The sequence below is a fragment of the Sporothrix schenckii genome (assembly GCF_000961545.1).
Source record: "Sporothrix schenckii 1099-18 chromosome Unknown Cont45, whole genome shotgun sequence".
Taxonomy (NCBI): domain Eukaryota; kingdom Fungi; phylum Ascomycota; class Sordariomycetes; order Ophiostomatales; family Ophiostomataceae; genus Sporothrix; species Sporothrix schenckii.
In genome coordinates this window covers 77357-96226 of record NW_015971146.1, presented here as the reverse complement: position 1 = coordinate 96226, position 18870 = coordinate 77357, and the positions used below count along the sequence as shown (strand labels likewise).

The 18870-nt window shown below is 49.9% G+C and overlaps 11 protein-coding genes across 11 annotated transcripts; 7 read left to right on the top strand and 4 right to left on the bottom strand.

The window, feature by feature from the left end:
* Positions 1-253: 253 nt before the first annotated feature.
* On the top strand, positions 254-849 carry SPSK_00336 (apoptosis regulation protein; the record flags this gene model as incomplete). The annotated part of the gene is made up of 2 exons (XM_016727310.1): positions 254-631; positions 709-849. The coding sequence occupies 2 exons, from the start codon at positions 254-256 to the stop codon at positions 847-849; spliced, it is 519 nt and encodes a 172-aa protein (XP_016586587.1).
* Positions 850-1191: 342 nt separating this feature from the next.
* SPSK_00335 (uncharacterized protein) lies at positions 1192-1793 on the bottom strand (the record flags this gene model as incomplete). Its single annotated transcript, XM_016727309.1, has 4 exons — positions 1192-1322; positions 1399-1461; positions 1626-1641; positions 1731-1793. The coding sequence occupies 4 exons, from the start codon at positions 1791-1793 to the stop codon at positions 1192-1194; spliced, it is 273 nt and encodes a 90-aa protein (XP_016586586.1).
* Positions 1794-2360: 567 nt separating this feature from the next.
* SPSK_00330 (cytochrome c oxidase subunit 6b) lies at positions 2361-3066 on the top strand (the record flags this gene model as incomplete). The annotated part of the gene is made up of 4 exons (XM_016727304.1): positions 2361-2406; positions 2673-2785; positions 2874-2912; positions 3010-3066. 4 exons carry the CDS (start codon positions 2361-2363, stop codon positions 3064-3066), a joined length of 255 nt encoding a protein of 84 aa, XP_016586585.1.
* A 971-nt stretch (positions 3067-4037) lies between these two features.
* On the bottom strand, positions 4038-4970 carry SPSK_00312 (uncharacterized protein; the record flags this gene model as incomplete). The annotated part of the gene is made up of 1 exon (XM_016727286.1): positions 4038-4970. The coding sequence occupies one exon, from the start codon at positions 4968-4970 to the stop codon at positions 4038-4040; it is 933 nt and encodes a 310-aa protein (XP_016586584.1).
* A 449-nt stretch (positions 4971-5419) lies between these two features.
* Positions 5420-6218, top strand: SPSK_00320 (small subunit ribosomal protein S10e; the record flags this gene model as incomplete). Its single annotated transcript, XM_016727294.1, has 4 exons — positions 5420-5571; positions 5615-5666; positions 5755-5835; positions 5937-6218. The coding sequence occupies 4 exons, from the start codon at positions 5420-5422 to the stop codon at positions 6216-6218; spliced, it is 567 nt and encodes a 188-aa protein (XP_016586583.1).
* A 588-nt stretch (positions 6219-6806) lies between these two features.
* Positions 6807-9734, bottom strand: SPSK_00226 (uncharacterized protein; the record flags this gene model as incomplete). The annotated part of the gene is made up of 3 exons (XM_016727204.1): positions 6807-7663; positions 7784-8746; positions 8909-9734. 3 exons carry the CDS (start codon positions 9732-9734, stop codon positions 6807-6809), a joined length of 2646 nt encoding a protein of 881 aa, XP_016586582.1.
* Positions 9735-10366: 632 nt separating this feature from the next.
* SPSK_00296 (ornithine carbamoyltransferase) lies at positions 10367-11463 on the top strand (the record flags this gene model as incomplete). The annotated part of the gene is made up of 2 exons (XM_016727270.1): positions 10367-10687; positions 10756-11463. 2 exons carry the CDS (start codon positions 10367-10369, stop codon positions 11461-11463), a joined length of 1029 nt encoding a protein of 342 aa, XP_016586581.1.
* Positions 11464-11779: 316 nt separating this feature from the next.
* Positions 11780-12871, bottom strand: SPSK_00297 (acetolactate synthase I/III small subunit; the record flags this gene model as incomplete). The annotated part of the gene is made up of 2 exons (XM_016727271.1): positions 11780-11960; positions 12060-12871. 2 exons carry the CDS (start codon positions 12869-12871, stop codon positions 11780-11782), a joined length of 993 nt encoding a protein of 330 aa, XP_016586580.1.
* An 812-nt stretch (positions 12872-13683) lies between these two features.
* On the top strand, positions 13684-14389 carry SPSK_00329 (uncharacterized protein; the record flags this gene model as incomplete). The annotated part of the gene is made up of 2 exons (XM_016727303.1): positions 13684-13891; positions 14022-14389. 2 exons carry the CDS (start codon positions 13684-13686, stop codon positions 14387-14389), a joined length of 576 nt encoding a protein of 191 aa, XP_016586579.1.
* A 206-nt stretch (positions 14390-14595) lies between these two features.
* Positions 14596-16049, top strand: SPSK_00272 (KH domain containing protein; the record flags this gene model as incomplete). Its single annotated transcript, XM_016727246.1, has 5 exons — positions 14596-14610; positions 14684-14857; positions 14923-15131; positions 15249-15752; positions 15827-16049. The coding sequence occupies 5 exons, from the start codon at positions 14596-14598 to the stop codon at positions 16047-16049; spliced, it is 1125 nt and encodes a 374-aa protein (XP_016586578.1).
* An 859-nt stretch (positions 16050-16908) lies between these two features.
* On the top strand, positions 16909-17721 carry SPSK_00318 (uncharacterized protein; the record flags this gene model as incomplete). The annotated part of the gene is made up of 1 exon (XM_016727292.1): positions 16909-17721. The coding sequence occupies one exon, from the start codon at positions 16909-16911 to the stop codon at positions 17719-17721; it is 813 nt and encodes a 270-aa protein (XP_016586577.1).
* Between the last annotated feature and the right edge of the window lie 1149 nt (positions 17722-18870).

Below are 18870 nucleotides of genomic sequence, written 5' to 3'. Positions count from 1 at the left end.
ACAGCCACCAAGTATGGCTGTAGCTTTGCCCCGCAACTCCAGCACACTTGGATAGTTCTGATAAAAACATATATTACTGGACGTTGGAGCTTAGTTCGTGCCTGGCGTGGCCATTGTGATGTTTTAATTCTGAAATTTCGTTAACTTGCACTTCCTGTCAGTTGCTCCAGCGTGTATTACCTGCCCCCTAGATAATTGGACCCGAAACCTACGTTGGAGGGAAACCAAGAACTCTTTTGACGGCCGTTTGAGCATGACGGACACACCCCGGTGGAAGGCCACGATCTATGTGGGCGGTCTTGGGCCGCAGGTGACCTTGGCCAATTTGCACGACGCCTTTATACCATTTGGCGACATTGCTGATGTTTCGCTCCCTAAAAACGATAGGCATGGTAAAATCGACCGAGTGAATGGCACGAACGAAGACAGCTCTGTCGCAGACGCAGACGCAGACACTAGTAGCCACCGTGGGTTCGCATACGTCGAGTTTGAGGATGCCGACGATGCTACAGAGGCCATTGACAACATGGACAAGTCCGAGTTTTTCGGTCGGAATATCAAGGTCATGGCTGCCAAGGCACCTAAGACATCAAGCGAGGGTTTAGGAAGCAGAACGGCTCTCTGGAACCAGGTAGGTGCATTCCTAACCACACCCCCGATGGCCATTCCATTTGCGTTTTGCTGCATCGACGACTAACTGTCTATTAGGAGGCTTGGATCGCACAAAGTACTGCCGCTGAGGATGGACAATTAGCTACCAAGCTGGGCTCTGGTAATGACCCCGAGGCAACAGAGGACTCGATGCAAGGGCTTGAGGGCCTGGATGTTGCTGGACCGAGACCAGAATGAACGGGCGAGGAAAAGGATGGCAGATAGGATGCGGTCAGGATACGCTTGCAACATGGTTTTGTCGCGATTTGCATTACGGGACCGAGTCGGGACTAAATACGCTGCTTGGCTATTAGCAGCATCGGAGGAGGATAATGTTAGACCGTGGTCAATTGGGCCTGATGTAATTCGGGGTAGCCTAAGTGATATATACGCGTACAAGAGAGTGAGCAGACGGCCAATATTCAGTCTTCGTCACGCCCAAACCCCTACCCCTTCTAAACACAATGCAATTCGACTCCCATAATCTCCTTCCTCAGGAAACACCCGCCAAACGAAAGCTACCGGCTGCCGCAGCTAGCTTTAGTGGTGTTCGGCCTCTGCAACGTGATCGGCGGCACGGTTCTGGCGCTTCAGGCGGATGGTGCCGTCAACAAAGAAATGGCGGACGGACGAGTAACCGGCAGCAAAGACGGCAAAACCGACGACGACACCTGGCGCATTGTTAGAAATTCGTTCGAAATCCGGACTCCTTAAGTGCTGATGCGGCAACAGTCGCAAGGAACATACCAAGGGGAATAAGCTCAGCAGGTATCTTGCGCAGCCGGCGCAGTCTCTGCGTGATGGTATGTGCTACATGACATAACAGTTAGCTGTGCCTTCATACTTCCATTGCCATCTTGGTTTTTTTGTCCTGCGGTATTGTTGCTCCGTTTCCACCAAAAGGGCAATTCAATCAATGCACCGTGCCGGCCGTTTTCGTTATCATATGTAGCATTGTTTCGATCTTCACATACCGGCTTGTTCTTCCTTCTGCGTATTGGTAGTCAGCATCACATGAGCGGTGGCCTCGGCTGTGGAGAGGCAAGTTGAGAGAATTGGTGACAAGAGTGAAAACTTACAGGAACAGGTCGCATCAGGCGAAGTGTAGGCCGGAAGGCCTGGAGAGCCCGGGTAGCATACATACTGATGTATGAAGCAAACAAAAGACAATGGAAATTTGGTTTAGATGCAGTTGTCGCGAACAGGCGGCGATGTTGATGGCGGTGATGGCGAACAGCAAGAAAAAGGGAAAAGTGAGGTCACCTTGGAGCTGGCTGACTGGCTGTAGATTCCGAATCAAATGCGTCAAATTGGGGCGGGACTGCCTCAGCGCACCTGGTTTGCCAATTCCTGGAGCCAGCGCTACGGCTTTTACTGAGTTTCAATTCGTCGGCCACAAAGTCTGCCAATTCTCTGGCGGGGAACGAATAAAAAAAAGTAAAATGGTATGCGAAATACTGAAAGAAGAAAATGGGCAAACAATATCAGCCGACCGCCCGCTGCGGCCTGAAAAGCAAGGCCGAATTCACCCGCTACCTGCCCATTATTCCGAGCGAACGAATCGAACCATTCCAATCCCAAGCTGCATTGCTCGCAAACAACAGCTCGCTCACGTTCTTTTGTTACTTCCCACGATCGCTTTCTCCCCGACCTCTCAGACCGACTCTACCCAAGCAAACGCACCAATTGACATTACTTTGCCGTTCAAGATGTCTGACGACGAGCGTGTTACCAAGCCCTTTAAGTTCGTCACTGGTAAGTCAACCAATTTCCAGTCGCAGATGCTCTTTCGCATCTGGATAAAAATTAATGAGATTCGTCGTATGACACATTTGCTAACGATTTTACCTCTAGCTGGTATGTTAACACCCCGACCGCATCTGCTCAAACCGTCCTACAATCGCACTTTTGCTGCGATCGGCGACCGAGGGCATCGACATGCTACTGCCTGCCCCGACTTTATGCAAACCACTGCCGGGAGCATGCGACGATCTTCCAAACAACTGACGCGCTCTCTCTAGGTGTCGATGCGCGGTTCCCCAACACGAACCAAACCAAGCACTGCTGGCAGAACTACGTCGATTACCATAAGTGCATCCTGGCCAAGGGCGAGGAGTTCGCCCCCTGCCGTCAGGTTCGCTCACCCCACTCTGCGTTGACATGACCGGGCTACACTTTTGCTTGGATTTGCTTGATTTCCCCACATACTTACATATTCGCAGTTCTGGCTTGCATACCGGTCGCTGTGCCCCAGTGGTTGGGTAAGTTGTTTATATATACACTCCTGTTTTGCCTCGGTGGCTCAGATGTGCTCATCACCGGCACTGTTTTTAACAATGCTAATGTGTAACTCTACAGTACAAGCGCTGGGATGACCAGAGAGAAGCCGGAACGTTCCCGGTCCGCCTTGAGTAGGAAGCTGGGAAGGCACATAGTTTGAATGTGGCAGCGCGCGTTGGTAGATACGTGGTAAAGGGAACATCATCAAGTAGAAGCATTGGTTCGTATTGTATCAATACACTGAATTTAACCTCTTTCGCCCGAGCCTTTGTCATAGTAGAAATGTACGGGGTCCAATCTGAAATCTGTTATGAATATACCACTATTACGCCCAGACTCTCACACTATCCCGGGCAAGGGTCAGTTATCGACGGGTTTATGTGGACAGAGTCAAGCTACGCTGGCCGACATATCCGGTTCAAGGTTACTGCGTCGGCTGAGCAGATGCTGACCGCATCTGCTCACCTATTCTCGGTGCCTTCTCGACAGACCATCGTGAAGTTGAACTCAGAAAGAAACTCTGCCCACCTCGTTTGACGTTTATTAAGGGCTTCCGTGGTCCACGTGGACCTTGACAAGGTGTTTCGTTCCTGTGAGGTAGTGCTTCCATTTTATGAAGGCTTCGCACCAGTTCTAGGTGGTGAATTTTGCAATTAAGCTCGGGTCCGTCGAGTTTCTTCTAGTAGAAGTTGCCAGGCTAGAGTCGTCCTTCTCGTCTCGGTTCCAAGTTGTCCTCCTAGAGCGAATTTTCAAGCATCAGTTACGACTTCGAAAAGTCTTTCTGGGCCTAGAATTTAAGGATAGGTTCATAGAGAATCAACTCCTTAAGCTTATCGAAGGCCTTCGCTGAGGTTTCTTCCATCTGAAGACTTGATCCTTCTTCGTGAGCTGTGTGAAGGTGTCGCTACTTGACTGTATCCATTCATAAATCGCAGGTCTAAAATTCATGAGTCCAGAGACGCTTTGTGCGTCCTTGACGTTCTACGTCAAGGCCAATCTCGTATGGCTCGTATCTTATTTTGTGATATATAGTAATGCTACTGACCAAAAAAATTTAAGTATGCCAAATATAAAATTAAAAATAAAATAGATATGGAATTATTGCTTTAGGCATTAGCTAGCCCTTGTTGACCGTCGCTCAAAGAATCATCCTCGTCAGAGCTCAAAAACTCGTCATCTTCGTCGTCAAAGGCAAAAAATACTTTTGCCTTTTCCTTGCCTTTCGAGGTTGCCGCGGGTATTGTTGCCGCAGACGTGGCAACAATGGGCTTTCGACCGGACAAATCAGGGCTACTACTGCTTGAGCTGTCATCTGCACTCTCACCTTCTTCCTTGAAGATAACACTGGGATCACCAGAAGTGACAGACGTGTTCGATCCTGCAGATGTACCGAGCTGCAGGTTGTCGATAAACTGATGGCTAGTCATGGCCGAGAGAACAGCCGCACGGGTCCGGTCACTGGCTTCTTCTTTGTCCTCAACCCACTGGCCATCAAGACGCCCTTTCCCTCCATTTCTTATGTCGTTCTCCTTCTTTTCAGCCATTTCGATAATGTCTCCCCATCGCTGGCGCCTCTTTTCCTTTTCTTTCCGGTCCATTTCGGGTTTAACGGCCAAGTACTCGGCGAGAGACTTGGCTTCTGTTACGGTTCGAAGCCGACGGCCGTCTAGATTTCGGCTGGAACCATTGTCATCTGCTTGGTTGTTTTTGCGTTTTGACGACATACGCCCGCCGGCAGCACGTAGTTGTGAGCCAAAGCCGCCCTTTCCACCCAAGACGGGTATGGAAAGGCGAAGGCAAATGAAGTCAGCTTCCGCTGTCGATAGGAGTTCGCCAACATTTTTTGAAGCATCCCGGAGAAGATGTCGGTTTCCAAGTGTGGTAAGAATAAGGCGAGACTGGATAGGAGGTAGGCGGTCGTCGAGATTGTTCCATAGTTCGCTGAAGGAAGTCGAACGAACTACTGGAAGAGAATATGTAGTTGGCAAGCCATCGCCCGGGATACCAGTAACGAGGACGTTGACTACTCTCTCCGCCATGTTCGCTTTGTCTTCCAGATAAAATGACGTGCCTTCGACCTGGCGAATTTGTTTCGGTGTTTGTTCTTATAAGAGCAAGTGGAAGATGTGGGTGGACCATAAGTCGTGGAAGTGGGTATGATATGAGTGCTGAACTTTCGCCACGGAAAAGAAGCATGTGTCTACGGAAGGAAATATCACGTGATTAATTACTAATAGTAATCGCATATGACAATGACTGAAGCTTGGTAAGTAATTACGTAAGATTCCTTAAGCCCTACCTGGTCCGTGCACAAAGGGAAACTTCACAAAAAATTCATTCTAACATTAGGACCCTAGTGGATGTGGGCAGAACTTTACGTGCATGGTTTTTCGCCCTCGCGGTTTTCCTGACTCTCGACAGAACAATATTGAACTTCACCTTCCAATACCATATTTCACCAATACCATCCAAGGGAAAGCGATTCAAAATGTTGATTCCCAAGGCCGACCGCAAGAAGATCCACGAGTCCCTCTTCCGTGAGGGAGTTCTCGTGGCGCCGAAGAAGTACGTTACCGACGACGTCCCGTCTCATAAAGCCACGATTGCTACGAACTCGGAACCTCGACCGATGCGCAAAACGTCTCAACGCTTTCATCATCTACGATACTAACTTTTCTTACAGCTTCGAGATTCCTCACCCGGAGATCGACACCAAGAACCTCTATGTGATTAAAGTGCGGATGCCTTGACTCGATAAATACACCAAACTAAGCAGGAGACATACTTCTTTTCTGAACAATAAACTGACTGTTGTGAAAACAGGCCTGCCAGTCTCTGACCTCGAAGGGCTTTGTCAAGACTCAGTTTTCTTGGCAGTGGTACTACTACACTCTCACTCCCGAGGTACGCATCTTCCGAAAAACGCTGTGGCAACAAGCGCACATTACATGCTGAGACGCAGGTGGTGGATATACGAATAAATGGGTTAACTAACCGTATTTCAGGGCCTCGACTACCTTCGTGAGTGGCTCCACCTCCCTGCTGAGATTGTGCCTTCCACCCACATCAAGCAGCAGCGGTCTCATGCGCCGCCCCGTGGAATGATGGGCGGCGAAGAGCGCGAGCGGCGGCCGTTCGGCGGCCGTGGCCGTGGTGACCGTGGGGAACGTGAAGGTGGTTACCGGAGACGCGATGCTGGCGAGGGAAAGGAGGGTGGTGCACCTGGCGAGTTTGCTCCTCAGTTCCGCGGTGGCTTCGGCAGGGGCCGTGGTGCCCCTCCGTCGTAAGGTTCGTCGCAGTAGTGGTTCGACAACGGTGACGTGATACCGACACCTTTCTCTACGACCGAATTCACACATTATGCAACGGCGCCGGATGTATTGAAAAAAATACGACGGGTTTACGAAAAACAAAATTCACAGCCCATTGGAAGTCTATTGTTTGCTTAGGAGCGGTTTATGGCCGTCGGACTATTGTTTTGTATTGTAGGGCAGGAGACATCTTACAAAAGCAAACCAAAAAAAATATAGAAAACGCCTTCTACCGATTGTTTTGTCTTAGTGATATGAGATACGTCAACCGAGATGCGATATTGTCCAATTCCTATATGTCCTCAAACGAATTTGAATTCCAAAGGCAATAGAGAAGTCACTGTAAAAAAAAAGAGAGAACAAAAAGCCCATCTCCCGTCGTAAATTATTCATTTCTAAAGGACAATCACCTTTGCCCAATTGATATCAAACAACCTGTACGCTGTTGTTTCACTCCGTAGTAACAGTGAAAAATGAAAGTAAAATCGAAAGACGGTGTATCGGAGAAAAAAAGCTTACAGAAGAAAAACAATCTAAAGCATATGCAGAACAAAAATCGCAAGGCTATGGCCGAATATGGGCGCCGATTCCAGCACCTTCGTACCAGATCCTTTGCCGCCATTGTCCAATATTGACGGCAACCTCAGCTTTCGCATCTAACTTCAATACGCCCCCTAAAGCTTTTCGTAGCTTATCAAAGCCGATAGAATTTGGGGACCAACCCACGGGTAACTTAGGTGTCTCCGAAAGCCCAGGGGGTGCACCGAAAAGATTATCGGACACGATAGTGCCAACAAGTTCGGTATGATTGTAATATGCCGTCGCATTAACAGACTCGATGTAAAGCGTGTCTTTGGCAAGTGGAGAGGCAAGAATAAATGATGCCGTTGAGGAGAATATGTGGAACGTGGCATCGCGAATGAAGCTGTGTTCGGCTGTATTCTCATTCTCTTCGCCGCCATTCCTACCGCCGCCATCTCCTCGACCAGGCAGTGACAATCTAGGAGTAGGGACGGTAAAATTGAACTTCGAGAGAGCATCTCCGAGTACAGGTTGCAACGGGATACTTTCACGATATGCACGCACTGTGAGTGAAGTATTGAAGCCGGAAATGAACTCGGAGAGTAAGTTACGACCAATCTCGAGGCCACGTTCGCCGTCAAGGGATGGATCCCAAGTTGCGGTCATAGCTAAGTTTGTGTTGTTTCCTGCGATGACATTGAGGTGTTCAGCTCTCACTGTGCCGATTAAGCTGCCATTGCAAAGAATGTGAAGGCTGATTAGAGGGATGCGTGCTGCATATTCAGTTGGGTTGGTAATGTTCGCAATAGCCTCTATGGTAAGTGATGTTGGCGTAGTGGCTAGGATTTTGATGTTTTCGACACGCGGAGATAATTCGTTAAATGAACCGGCAGCAATCGCTGATAAAGAAAAAAATTATAAGACACGTCAGTGAAAACTATCAACTTAAGCCAACTGACTCTCGCACCGTATATAGTTTCACTGACATATTCAAATATGGAAACAAACCTAGTACGGACGTTTTACAGGAATCTTCCCTTCGGCAGGTACGTCCTTGAGCGTAAGTTGCCCAAGAATGGTGTCAACACGGATATCGACAAGAGCTTTGACTTCCAAATCGACAGGCTCGCCACCGAATAGTAACTTCTGTATAACTTCTGTAAGGACATCGCCATTCGTGACATTGAGAGGAGCATTGGCAATTCTGGACTCGATTTCGAGTATCGCCTCGTTGTTTGGAGTTGCTCTTGTCATTGTCGAATTAGCGTCCTGCCATTTGTGCAAATTCAATTCACCGAGCTTATCGTCGATATAGAAGACATCGGCATTTGCGCGGACGCTTGTCACGTTGATGGCAAAGTTCATCTGTGAGGGTAAGCCGGCCGTTACTAAAATAGTGCCCGAAACAGTGGGATTTGACTCCGGTGCGTCCGGGTCGGCTAACGGATCGGGCAGGGAGAATTGGACGTCTGTCAGAGAGAAGTCTCTTATCAGATTGTCAAATGTTCTACCGGGGAATGGAATGGGAACATTGATGCTTGACAGGATATCGCTGATCCATCCTGGAGTGCTGTCTAGAGGCTGCCTTTTCCCTCGCACGAAGACTACTGCGTCACCACCGTTCAGGTATTGCTTCAAAAACATATCCAGGGGCGAGGATTCGGAGTTGGGGCAATGTGCTGTCAGCGAGTCTGGAAGCTCTTGCAACGTGCCGTTCACGTCAATAATGACGCTGGCCTTTGGCCGTAAGACGACCGGTGCAGTGATGGCATCGGCGACTTGAATGGCGGGATCGAGTAGGTTGCAGTTTGGAACAAAGACCTCGAAAGCAAGTGGGGGTATGTCGATCTGTACAGGATAGTCGTTGAATGCAGAGATTGAGAGCTCAGCGCCCATTGCTTGGTTACTTCCACCAGGAATACTGGTTTCTTGGAAGATGATACGATCGATGTGGTACTTTGGAAGGCGGGGAAGTTCTTCAGCTGTATAATAGACCAGTTAGAAAATCGAAATTGAAAAAATAGCTGCAACGCAAGTCAATGTGGTTATTGGGAACAAATTTAAGAAGAAAACATCTTCTTTGCTCTACATGATAAATTTCTCTCCGAAATACAACGACGCAAAAGAGCGGTAGAGGTATTGACCTTCGAAAACAAGTGACTCGGACACAGTATGAGTGCCTAGGGGGATGAACCCTGTCCTCAATGCAAGGCTGGCGTGTCCTGTAAGGCGGACAGAATCGAGGCGGCCTTCCAACCACTGGTTCGCGATGCCGCGAATGGCTTCGGCATCACCTGGAGCCAAATCGGCGACAAAGTCGATTGCCGTTGTGTGCCCATCAACCAAGTCGACGGCCAATGGCGGGATACGAGCCGACCCCAAAAGCACATTCGAAAACTCGGGGAGGTAAACGCTGACAACGGTTTGGTCGGTGCCCAACCGACGGACAATCCATGTTGTGGTTTTGCCAATTCGCCTAACTTGCTCGTTTTTGACCCTCGAACCATCGAGACGGAAATTTGCTTGGATGCGCGCGCGTACTCCGTCGGCGGTGATCGATTCGAGTGACAAGTTTGTTGGCTCAATAACAACGCCCTGCTTAGCGTATTCCTCGACCGCAGCGGGAACGAAATAAGCCACAAAAATAATAAACAAGGATGCCAACGCGAGAAAGACAATGGCCATAATGGATGGCCATCGCTTGCTTGACTTTTTGTTGGTATGGACAGACACCTGGTCGCTGTTCGAGGCTTCAGTGATGTGAGAAGCGGCGTCGTCATTCAGTGACAAGCCATCGTACCGCACGGATGAGCCACCGGTGACCTCTGTAAGAAGAGGCGTTGTCTCGACTGGAGGGGTCGTCGCTCTGGCGGAGGCGGAGGCGGAGGCGGAGGCGGAGGCGGTCGCGGAAAGTTCGCGTTCGGACCCGGAACCGAAAAGAGGCGAGCGGTTGTCTCCATGGTTGGCCATTACGCCCAGCAATTTTGGCGCACCACTAATTAGTGGAGTGCCTTTCTTCACTGCGGGCCGATGTTGGTGTTGAACTCTAGGAGTAATGGCACGGATGGTAAAGGGAGAGAAGTACGCGTATACGTATTGTGACACTGGATAAGTAGAAGACGAGAGAGAATGCAGACCTTTATTTGTTTTCGCGATTATGGGAAGTGTGGCGTCTTGGGGTAACGTGGATGACGGAGAGGAGAGGGAGGACAGGATCAACCAACTGTTGCAGATAAGTTAATGGCACGTGATGAACATTGCGTCATGCCTTCGCCGACGATTTTTTCGTACTCCGAAATAGGACCCGTCACTACTAGTAGGTGTACTGTGCGAGCACCATATTCTTACCGTGCTAACGTAAACAAATCCGTAAAATATTTTTGACCATATCCGGACTGTTTTGACCCCCATATCGACCAAATGAGTCAACGGGGTTATAAAAATCATACATCCCTAGTGGCATCTGTCTCGCGCTTGTGAGTTAACCAGAATTGTTTATTTGGTTGCCCGTTTTAGGGAGCACAAAGCCGAACAGGAAACAAAACAAACAGTATTCTCGGCAACAGACAGGCTTGTCGAAGAACTTTATCCCAATACAAATCATGAGCAACTCGCTCTTCCAGGCCGCGAAGACGGCCACCCGGCATGTACAAACCCGGGCTTACTCTACCCCCCGCCATCTGATGTCAATTGCGGACCTTTCATCGACAGAGTTTGCCCGTCTTGTTCTAAATGGGGCCGAACATAAAAGGGCATTCAAGGCAGGCACCGCTTCCGAAAAGCTCAAGAGCAGTCTTGCCGGCCCCGCAGTGGCCTTGTTGTTTAGCAAACGAAGCACGCGGACGCGAGTTTCAACAGAGTCTGCGATAGCCATGATGGGTGGCCGTCCTATGTTTCTAGGCAAGGATGACATTCAACTTGGTGTAAGCTTAGCCGTGAATATGAAGGTTACGAAATACAGTTCATCCTAACTAACCCCAATCCATGTCAGGTCAATGAGACTCTCCTTGATACGTCTAAAGTCATCTCCTCTATGACTTCGTGTATTGTTGCACGTGTTGATCAGCACTCTGATGTGACCGGCTTGGCTGAGCACTCCTCAGTCCCTGTCATCAATGGCCTGTCGGCCGATTTCCACCCGTTGCAGACGATTGCTGACTTCTTGACAATCCACGAGGCGTTCCCTGCATCTAATTTGAGTAAAGGTAGCCTTGGTCTCGAAGGCAGGAAAGTCGCATGGATCGGTGATTCAAACAACGTGCTTTTTGACCTGGCTATCGGTTGCTTTAAAATGGGCGTTGATATCGCGGTTGCCTCACCGAAAGGTTACGGTATCCCCGACCGCATGCGATCCCTCATCTTGTCCTCTGGCACCAGCAGCAAATTGGTTGAGACGACCGTTCCAGAGGTTGCTATCAAGGATGCTGACATTCTGGTGACGGACACTTGGGTGTCTATGGGTCAAGAGGAAGAGGTAAAAAAGAGGCTTCAAGCTTTCGACGGATACCAGATCACAAGTGAACTGGCGAAGCGTGGCGGGGCAAAGGAAGATTGGAAGTTTATGCACTGTCTTCCACGGCACCCCGAGGAGGTGACGGACGAGGTTTTTTACAATTCCCGCTCGCTGGTTTTCCAAGAGGCAGAGAACAGGCTTTGGGCAGCTATCGGTCAGTACAGCCCTCTACTTGCATTTGGTTGACAAGACAACAAGGACTGACATGCTATTTAGCTGCATTGGAGGCTTTCGTTGTTAACAAGGGCAACATTGCTTAATACAGCGACTAGTTGCATTGATCAAAATCTACGTATGGCTGTCGTTTTGGGCAGAGCTTTTCATTAAAGGACTAGTTGTTTCGTATCTGCTAGCAGGGTTTGTGGCCAGTGGTGAGAAAAGAAGGACGATGCCGGGGGAAAGGCCACAAACCGAAGTTGAGATGGTCATGGCCCGAAAATAAGGAAGAATTAGGCACGCAAATACGGACATATGTCGTCTTCCCTCTGTTCCAAGCAATCTTTTAACCGGGTGGAAGCTGACTAGCATCAACCACCTCGTCTGCCTCCTTGGTTGGCGTGTCGTCGTCAGGACCATGAAGAGGCGATCGCGGTAAAGCCATCAAGCCCGTACGAGCCGACTCCAGAATGCCAAAGGGAGCAACTAACTTAAGAAACGAGTCAATTCTAGAGGGTTTGGCAGATCTGGTGGCTATGTTAGCATTGGCGCCTCGTAGAACAACCAGGGCGAATTGTGCAGCACAAAGATGTGTCCGCAGATGTTCCCTGTCATGGGACACTTACACCTCAACAATGCAGCTGTTGGTGCTGATATCCAATACCTTGCCACCGAACTGGTGAGTAAAGTATGTGATGCTTTTCAGATGCTCGTGCTTATGGCGAAGGGCCTCGCTTGCGGCGAGGCGACTGGGGTGGAAATCCTCTCCGGCGTTGGCAAGCGACACATCAAAAACCTCGCCATCTTGCCCACCGTTGGCATCAACGGGGGCCGTGATCTCGCGGTGGTGAGCCAACAACTCCTCAAAGTATTCGGGGCCAAGAATATTGACCTTGGCTAGAAGTAGTTCGCGTTGAACCAGGGCCGCATTGGTGTAGTCCAGGACAGCCCAGACAGGGACCAGGTCTTCAAGTTGCCTTCGCGCCTGCTCCACGACACCATCCTGGCCTGTCAGCACGATCGTCATGCGCGACAGGTCCTCGACCTCAGTGCTGCACACAACGAGGGAGTCAATGTTGAAGCCACGGGCGGCAAGGATTCCGGACACACGAGAGAGGACACCCGGCTCGTTCTGGACAAGGCAGTTGAGAATGTGGCGTGTAGATGGGGCTAGCGACGGAGTTGGGGTCTCGTATAGGATGTTGGAGACGGCAGCTTGCGCAGACCACGACGGCGGCGCATCGCTCACCGGGAGAGGCGCCTGGCGGCGCCGAAGGGCCTTGTAGGCGATAGCGGACGTGGAACTGCTTGTGTTGGAGCTGTGCCGTATGCTAACGGTGGAGGTAGGGAAAGTCGCCTGACAACCCTTGGCCGAGTGGAGGCCGGAGGGCAACACTAGACGCCATGGCGACGAAAGCAAGAGGTGGCGAGAAGCCATGATGCAAATGGCGATGTGGGAATTTAGATCAAGCCCTATCGCCAAAGGGCATTGTCCCCGAAAATTATTTCAAAAAGGACAATTGGAGGTGAAAAAGGCACGTATAAGAAGCGGCCTAGGCAGCCAATTGGGCGTGTTTGAGGTGCCTTTTCGTTCGTCGTGAGTCAGAAGATGAGAGAAGGAGGCGGAGGAGGGAAAAACGAGACGAAATACGGAATAGTGTCAGCGGACCAGCCAGACCAGACGAAAAAAGAAACCCGACTTAGCACAATTAGTTCATTGAATGCAAAAAACACTACTGTGACAGAACAGCTTATAATCAAATCGTTGGTGGAGCCCAATACAAAGACGTTATCGGAACCGGGACAAAATTTTCACGAGCTCAATGTCCTGCGGGAGTAATGCTCCAGTAAAATTGAGAGCGGAGGACGTATTTGGTTTATTTTCTGTCAGGCTGGCATTTCTGATTTCTGGAACCTTTGCACACCCCGCCTGCCCATTCATTGGCTCAGCCGGCAGGACAATCCCCCAATGCGTTCAGCCTCACATGAACCAGTTAACCTCAAGCCTACCAAAAGGCGTACGACGGTACAAAAGCAATCTGACCAGCATTCTTGAATACCCTGACAACCCTCACCGTTCACTACGGCCTCCACTCATGTACAGCATCGCAGTGAGCGTTCTGTGCCCGGATTACATCGAGCTTTCCAATTGTCCCTCTTTTGTGCTCCATATTTCGTCAGAGGTGTCCTGTCTCACTTGTTTCCTTGTCAGCGATCGCGCCTCGTGGGCCCCGTTGATGTCCGTGGATCATGGACTCTAGCGAACGCAAGACTACAAAACGGTCGCGTTTTGATCAGACTGAACCGGAACCCAAACGCATATCCCGTTTCGATCGGCGCTCTCGCTCCCCCACTGCCCGACGGGTCGATGCGGCGCGCGAGCATCCTCTGCCGTCACGCGAGCCAGGTACGCCCGGCGACCAGGAGCCCAAACGCCATGACCCTGCTGCCGCCGCTGGTACGTTGACAAGACCCCTTTTATCCACCCTTACAACTTTACCTCTAGAGATCATTCGTTTATTCCTTTCTTTCTACCCTGTGTACCTATTTGAGGGATGGCCATTAGCTAACTGTCCTTTCCGAAACAGCGGCAATCGCAGCCAGAATCAGTGAACAGCTGCAGACTCGGAAAAGCAGCAGCCGGGATGTTGATGAGTCTGTAGCAACACCGGTCGCGCCCACGAGCACAAAGGCCACGGCCTTGGCGTCTGCTGCTAATATCAATGGCGAAATTTACATCTCCGACGGAGACTACATAAAGGATGTTGAGGTCAATGATCAAAGAAACCGATACATTGTTACAAAGGCTTCAACACAAAAATTGGTAAACTCCCCGGACATTGCGCCGCAAACCTCGGGCAGCCCCGTTTTCTGTTTCTGGCTAAATTTCTTGGCCAAATGCGCTCTTTTTCGTACATCTGAGATGGCCTCACCTTCTTTCGTCTTGGATGGTTAGGCTCAACTTCCCCTTTGGCAACTGCTGACATCGATGTTACTTTTAACACAGATCAAAGATGAAACTGGCGCAGGTACGCCTACTCCTTTTATTTGTTCTAGTGGCAAGCCGGATCCTGTTGTGTGGAATGATCACTGTTGACGTATTGCCTGCTGTGCCTTGGTTTAGATGTCACGACTCGCGGAAGCTATCTTCCAGATAAAAGCATGGCTTCGGCATCAGTAAGACCTTGGCACTTTTTATTAAATCGGTCGGGAACTGGGAAGATTCTATTTGATACTGATATCGTCGCAGAACCCCCCTTTATATCTACATATTACCAGTACAACCAAGGAGGGCCTGGAAAAAGCCATCGACAAAGTCAACGAGTTACTTCACTCAGAGCTACCGGCCCTCGTAGACGAGAGGCGATTTCGACGTCGCGAAAGAGAGGAACAGCCGACAGGCGAACGAGATGAGTTTGGTCGGGTATGTTTTGTATCATTTTGCTTTTCTTGCCGTACGATTGTCGTTGCTGACACGCCAAACTGAAGAGAAAATGGCCAGATAAGCAAATTCCCGTAAACCTCGACCCCATTCCCGGATTCAACCTGCGAGCACAGGTTGTTGGCCATGGCGGTGCGTACGTGAAGCACATCCAGCAGGAAACAGGTTGTCGAGTACAGATCAAAGGCCGAGGCTCCGGGTTCATTGAGTCTTCGACGGGCAGAGAAAGCGACGAGCCTATGTACTTGCATGTGACGTAAGTCTTTATACTCATTTCTTCTATCTCATCCCCCTTGTTTCATTTTTCCCCATTTACATTTGATCCAGTTTGTCATGCATGGATACGGGGCATGGTTTCACTAACATCGCCAAGCGCCCCAGATCCAGACATGGTCGAAAAAGCTAAAGATCTTTGCGAAGACTTGTTAGCAAACGTGAAAGACCAATATGAGTCTTTCAAGAGCCGCCCCCAACGCCCATATGGTGGACAAGGTAGCTATGTCGACCGCCATGGAAATGGCAGCCAATACAGCCATTACCAAAGCTACTCTGGAAGTCGCGAGGGCTACAACGGGCGCGGGGGACGCGGGGGCTACAACGGGTATGGTGGGCACGGTACCTATGGCAGACAAGATCGTGACAGAAATGAGCAAAGTGGCTACAACTCGCCAAATTCTGCCACGGGCAATAGTAGCAGCGTTGTCCCTGGTCATGCAAACCGGAACCCAGCCCCCAATGCCGCACCAGTCGTCCCTACTGCCCCACCTTCGACCAACACCGAAACTGCTTTACCAACTGGTAGTGCGGACTATGCGGCTCAGTATGCACAGTATTACGGGAGTAATGATCCTTATGCGCCGTATGGCGGCTATGCTGCGTAAGTTTACTTTAGTTGCGGTGCTTGAAGCGATACTTAGCTTACAACGGGAATGCCATTTTTTCTCGATTTAGTTACGTCCAATACTACCAGCAGTACTACGCAGCGGCACAACAAGCCCAGCAGCAACAGCAAGCAGCACCATCTACGCCGCCTGGTGTTGGCCAGACATCGACAACCTCGTCGCCGCCTCCACCCCCGCCGCCGCCTGGGGACGCTCCTCCTCTACCTCCACCGCCCCCGAATTCTGACGGCGTCTCACCAGTAAGCAAATGTGCCTCTGAAATATGCCCTTAATATCTGACAAGTTTTGTATTTATTAACAATACGAAGGTGCTACCACCACCAGGGCTTTAAGGTGAAGTGCAGGCTTATAAGCTTCTATACCTGATGGATTTTCGACTCCCCTGTGGACCGATCGACTTTGGCTCGTTTCCCGCCAAAAAACAAAGTTCTAGGAATTAAATTGTAGCAAAGTTCACTAGACTCGATTAGAACCGAGACATGTTAAATCTGGGTTATTTTGGTATGTACCAATCGCCAATATTAAGCAGCGTCAATCGATATGCAAGTAAGCGGGTTCAGAGGCCAGCCCTATTAGGTACATAATAAGCTCATACCATAGATTGGGTGTGTTGACTTTCAGTATTGCACCACGTTCTTTCACTTGTGTCTTTCACGTTCCCAGAATGCTCCATTTCACGAAAGGCCAAATATCCACAACAACAAAGCACTCTATATCGCCCTTTGCACATAAGCGGTCTTTCTCACAATGATCCACCAACGTTTTCCATCCCAGGATGTAATCAAGGAGCCACATCCCATTTCACTTAAAGTTCTCAGGCAAGATGAATACTATCCCGACTGAGCTGAACGGTGTTTTAGGCACCTATGTTCTATGCTAATACAAGACATTCTCAGACTATCACGGCCCGCCCTCGTGTCCCAGTACCCTGTAGCTGCACCACTTTCATCGGAGGTGTCACCTCTGACCGCACAGGCTTCGCTGGCCTTTCGGGGACATAATTCGGATTACCTTGCATCCAGCACCAATCCAGACCCATTCCTGTTAAGCCCCATACTGAATTTTCCACCGTCCTTCGGGTCCGCATATGTCGGCGAATCTTTTGCTTGCACATTATGTGTGAATTACGACATGGTAAAGGCTGCCGATGCCGAAGCCACCAACTCTGCAGCACCCAGTACTGGGTCAACGAAAACGATACGCGATGTGCGCATTGAGGCCGAAATGAAAACACCATCAACTGCTGGGGTGGTGAAACTTGACCTCATCCAGGACGAAAACTTCGTCCGTGGCCATGCTGTCCGCGACCAAAATAGTGCACCCGTAGTAGCTAGTGGCACCGGGGGCGTTGATCTTAAATACGGGCAGACGCTTCAGAATGTGGTTCGCTTCGATCTTAAAGAGGAGGGCAACCATGTACTCGCCGTGACGGTCAGTTACTATGAGGCTACGGAAACCAGTGGACGCACGCGAACGTTTCGGAAGCTGTACCAGTTCATCTGCAAGTCATGTCTTATTGTGCGAACGAAGTCCGGGCCATATGCTGCATCAATGTCAACGCGGCGGCTCCACAAGGCCGGTGGGGATGCAACGCTCCGGCGCTGGATATTGGAGGCACAGCTGGAAAACTGTGGTGAAGATGTCTTACAGCTGGGCCTCGTGGCGCTCCAACTTGAACCGGCACTTACCTACGAGAGCTGCAATGACTGGAACGATGATGTCAAAATGCCATCATCAGCGACCGGCTACGGCAGTAAACGACCCATTCTTCACCCCGGAGAGGTAGAACAAGTGACTTTTTTGATACAGGAGACAGTTCCCGGGTTGCTAGAGGAAGATAGCGGCCGCATAGTGTTTGGTGTGCTTGGGATTGGATGGCGAGGCGAGATGGGGGGCCGGGGCTACTTGTCTACGGGCAAACTGGGCACCCGCGCAAGCCGATAATCAGCCATCAAACACCTCGCTCACAGGGTCGGACTGTGAGAATCGCGTTTGCCCATTACATACAGAAACACAACGCCTCTTGCCATGGCCAATGGCAGAGCCATGGTTGTAAAGCATTACCACCGAAAGTGGGCGCTTTCTTTAAACCAAAATGGTACAGATACATCCTATTTATTCACGAGACGGCCAAAGGCACAGTTACTGCTGGTAGTCATACTTTGAACCTAACATGCGTTGGCGGCACCATATCGAGCTCAGCACTCCCGGCCTACACACCCTAACCATTGATTTCGTCAAGGCCGCTTAGAGTCTTGGTCAAAGTGCTCCGTACGACAGTAATTGCAGCATAAAACATCGCGATTTGCACTGCTGTGCTAACGAATAAGAAAACCCAACCCGCCGGACTGTGTAGAGCTCGATCGGAAACTGGCGCTCTGAGTGTGTGAGAAGGACGACTAGTAGTCTGTGGAAACTCAGTGATAGTTCCAAAGAAGAAAGAGGAAGGACTGGGCGCCGATACAAATGGGCCACTAGTGACTTGCGAGTATCATTTAATATGTGTATGATATTATTTCTCGTGAAGGCTAGAATGAGAGTTTCCGTGCTGTTCTTCGACAAAGAGCAAGGGACCCTTGTCTACCTGGAAACACGTCCGTACAAGCAGCTATGTGCGGTGGCATTTTCGAATACTCCATATAACACGCAGGGAATTATAGATAGACTAAATACCCGACTGGGTCTTGATGCGACAGAATGCGGTGACCGGGAACGGGAAGCAAAGACGACAAAGATCGCACTTCTGTGCCTCTCGGCCAGCTGGCCCGAGAGTGCGGATGTAAACCCTGTTTTGATGAACGTTATCAGATTCGTATACGGATCGTAGCTCGTTTGTGAGTTTGTCGTATGTGGTATTTCTCTATTCGTCTTGTCCCTTATGAGATGCTTCGACGTCGCACAAGTGGTACGACGCATTTCAATTCGAGATGTAAAGTAATAATGCCTGTTTATATGGGAGTCTCTACCCGTAAAGTACGCCATCTCTAGTGGGCTTAAGATTACAAGAAGGGAGTCTCATTTTAAAAAATATTGCATGCGTAAAAGGTCGTAAGTCACTGCGATGTACGACGACATATGTTCCTATATGTCTAA